This window comes from Pundamilia nyererei, unplaced genomic scaffold (genome assembly GCF_000239375.1).
Source record: "Pundamilia nyererei isolate P.nyererei 1_Seehausen unplaced genomic scaffold, PunNye1.0 scaffold00328, whole genome shotgun sequence".
Lineage (NCBI taxonomy): Eukaryota > Metazoa > Chordata > Actinopteri > Cichliformes > Cichlidae > Pundamilia > Pundamilia nyererei.
This window is the reverse complement of record NW_005187729.1, coordinates 358503-360679: the sequence shown is the minus strand read 5'-3', so window position 1 is coordinate 360679 and position 2177 is coordinate 358503. Positions and strand designations below refer to the sequence as shown.

The following is a 2177-nucleotide window of genomic DNA, read 5'->3' as shown; positions in this document are numbered from 1 at the left end:
TATAAACATAACAACCTGAACTGACAACAAACGCCACAGACATAAAGTACATGAAAGCAGGGGAGACTTAACATAGTGGAAAACACGAGGGGAAAATAACTAGAAACACCTAGGCATGATAATGATAAACTTAGGAAACTTGAAGGCAACAAAGAACTAAACACAAAACGCTGGGTCAGAGACCCAGGCCGTAACACCCGCATCTGCTGTTTAACCATAACATTTAATGAAATTCACCTTCTCTTAACTTAATTATTTATTTGATGCCATAAATTTCACACTAATGTTACAAGGTGGAAAAGCAGAGAAAGCAGAGTTAAACTGCAGGCACAATTTATACGAGCTAATCTCAGCTGACTAAAAAAACAGACAGCACTCACCCAGCTGTGCTTTACGTCGCAGAAGTTCAGCAGAGCGCCGCCTTCTGGCATTGCCTGGACACTGCATGGCTGAGGGAAGAAGAGTAGAATAACATTATTAATCTTTGTATACATAATCAGGGTTTAAGGTGGGATTTGTGAAGTGTTGAGACATCTGGCATGGTGGTGTAACACAGGGAGAAGAATAAGATGCGCAACTGCACTGAGGTTTACTGCTTTGCATGGATTTAATTCAATTTATCAAGACATATAAGGGGACAAATTGGCTTAAATATAAACGGATACCTGCTACACTTAATGTAAAAAACTGAAACTACTTGCCAGTTATACCCTAATTTCAAAACAACTGTGACATTGTTTAAAATAAACATAAAAATGCAATGATTTGCATTTTTCATTGTGAATAAAATATGGGTTTATGTGATTTCCAAATCATTGCACTGAATTTTTATGTACATTTAGCTAAATGTCCAAGTTTTTATGGAACCGGATTTGTATAAATCTTAGTTTTAAGTCAGTTTTAGTATACTAACTTTTAGCTAAACCCATGCATAATAGAAAGCACTGTAATATACAGCACTGTAATAGACAGCACTGTAATATACACCATGATGACCCAAGTGATGAGCAGATTGTAGAAGAAATGGCCTTAGTAGATGTAGAAAGGTCTGATTTGCGGCAGAAACATGGTCTTCAGCTGCTATAAAGGTAAAGAGGGACTAAAAAGTTTAAACTTTCCACAGATGCTCCATGCTGATAGATACCTTGCCTATTTGGGGTTTGAAAGCCACTGCTGGAGGAGAAAAGCAGTCCTGCATCTTGAAATACCCCCTTGGCATCTCGGCCTCCCCCTCGTGTGCAACCAATATCACCGTGCTCGACCACGTCCCAAATCTGAGCAGAGGGTTCCATTAACAAAAGGTGAAAGGACTTCTGCATTGCAATTGTCTTTTTCAGTCTATTATCAATATTATAAAACAGAAATTTTCCAAATCCAAAAAAGCACACCTTCTTTTGCGTGAGTCTGTCCCTGCTGAGAAGATACACAGCGTTGTCCACGGCCACCAGGCTGACCTTTGCCCCCGGGTCACCTCTTATCTTAAAGCGAAACATCTTCCCAGGAAGGTAGTCTCTGGGTGCGCCGTCCACTGGCCCCACTGTGAGCTGTAGCAGAGAATGAAAGCAAAAAAAACCAAAAACACACAAACAGAACCATAAAAGACTAAAGAAAAAAAAACAACTTTTGTTTGTTGGTTTTCTTGTTATCAGAAACATTTAAGAATGCAATAAAATCATAATTTAAGACTAGTTTAATAATGGTTAATGAACACACCCGGAGTAACTGGGGGTTCAGTGTCACGCCCAAGGATACTCTGACACACAGACTGAAGGTGGCAGGGTTTAACCACCAACCCTCCAGCTGGTAAACACTGTACCTTCTGAGTGAGTGAGAGAGCTGAGGACTCACCCCTCCAAGACAGGAATCCACCACATCTATCCAGACGGAGTCGGACACCACCTCCTCTCTGCCCATCCAGGGAATAGTGTAATACGCCACAATACGAAACGATGGCATCATGTCTGGTGTTACCATCAGCCCGATGTTGGTGACCAGCTGACCAGTTATATCCATGCGCCCGGCTTGCATGATTTTTCCTTTACTGAGAATCTGAGAATCACACACACACACACACACACACACACACACACACATATATATACACTCAACAAAAATATAAACGCAACACCTTTGTTACTGCTCCCATTCCCCATGGGATGGACGTAGAGACCTAAAAT

The 2177-nt window shown here is 41.0% G+C and overlaps 1 protein-coding gene across 1 annotated transcript in view; it reads right to left on the bottom strand.

The window, feature by feature from the left end:
• LOC102213734 (complement C3-like) overlaps window positions 1-2177 on the bottom strand; it is a 49088-nt gene that overhangs the window by 36270 nt on the left and 10641 nt on the right. Inside the window, 4 exon segments of the mRNA XM_013915591.1 lie at window positions 381-449; window positions 1122-1274; window positions 1389-1544; window positions 1849-2049. Coding sequence (XP_013771045.1) covers window positions 381-449; window positions 1122-1274; window positions 1389-1544; window positions 1849-2049 — 579 coding nt within the window.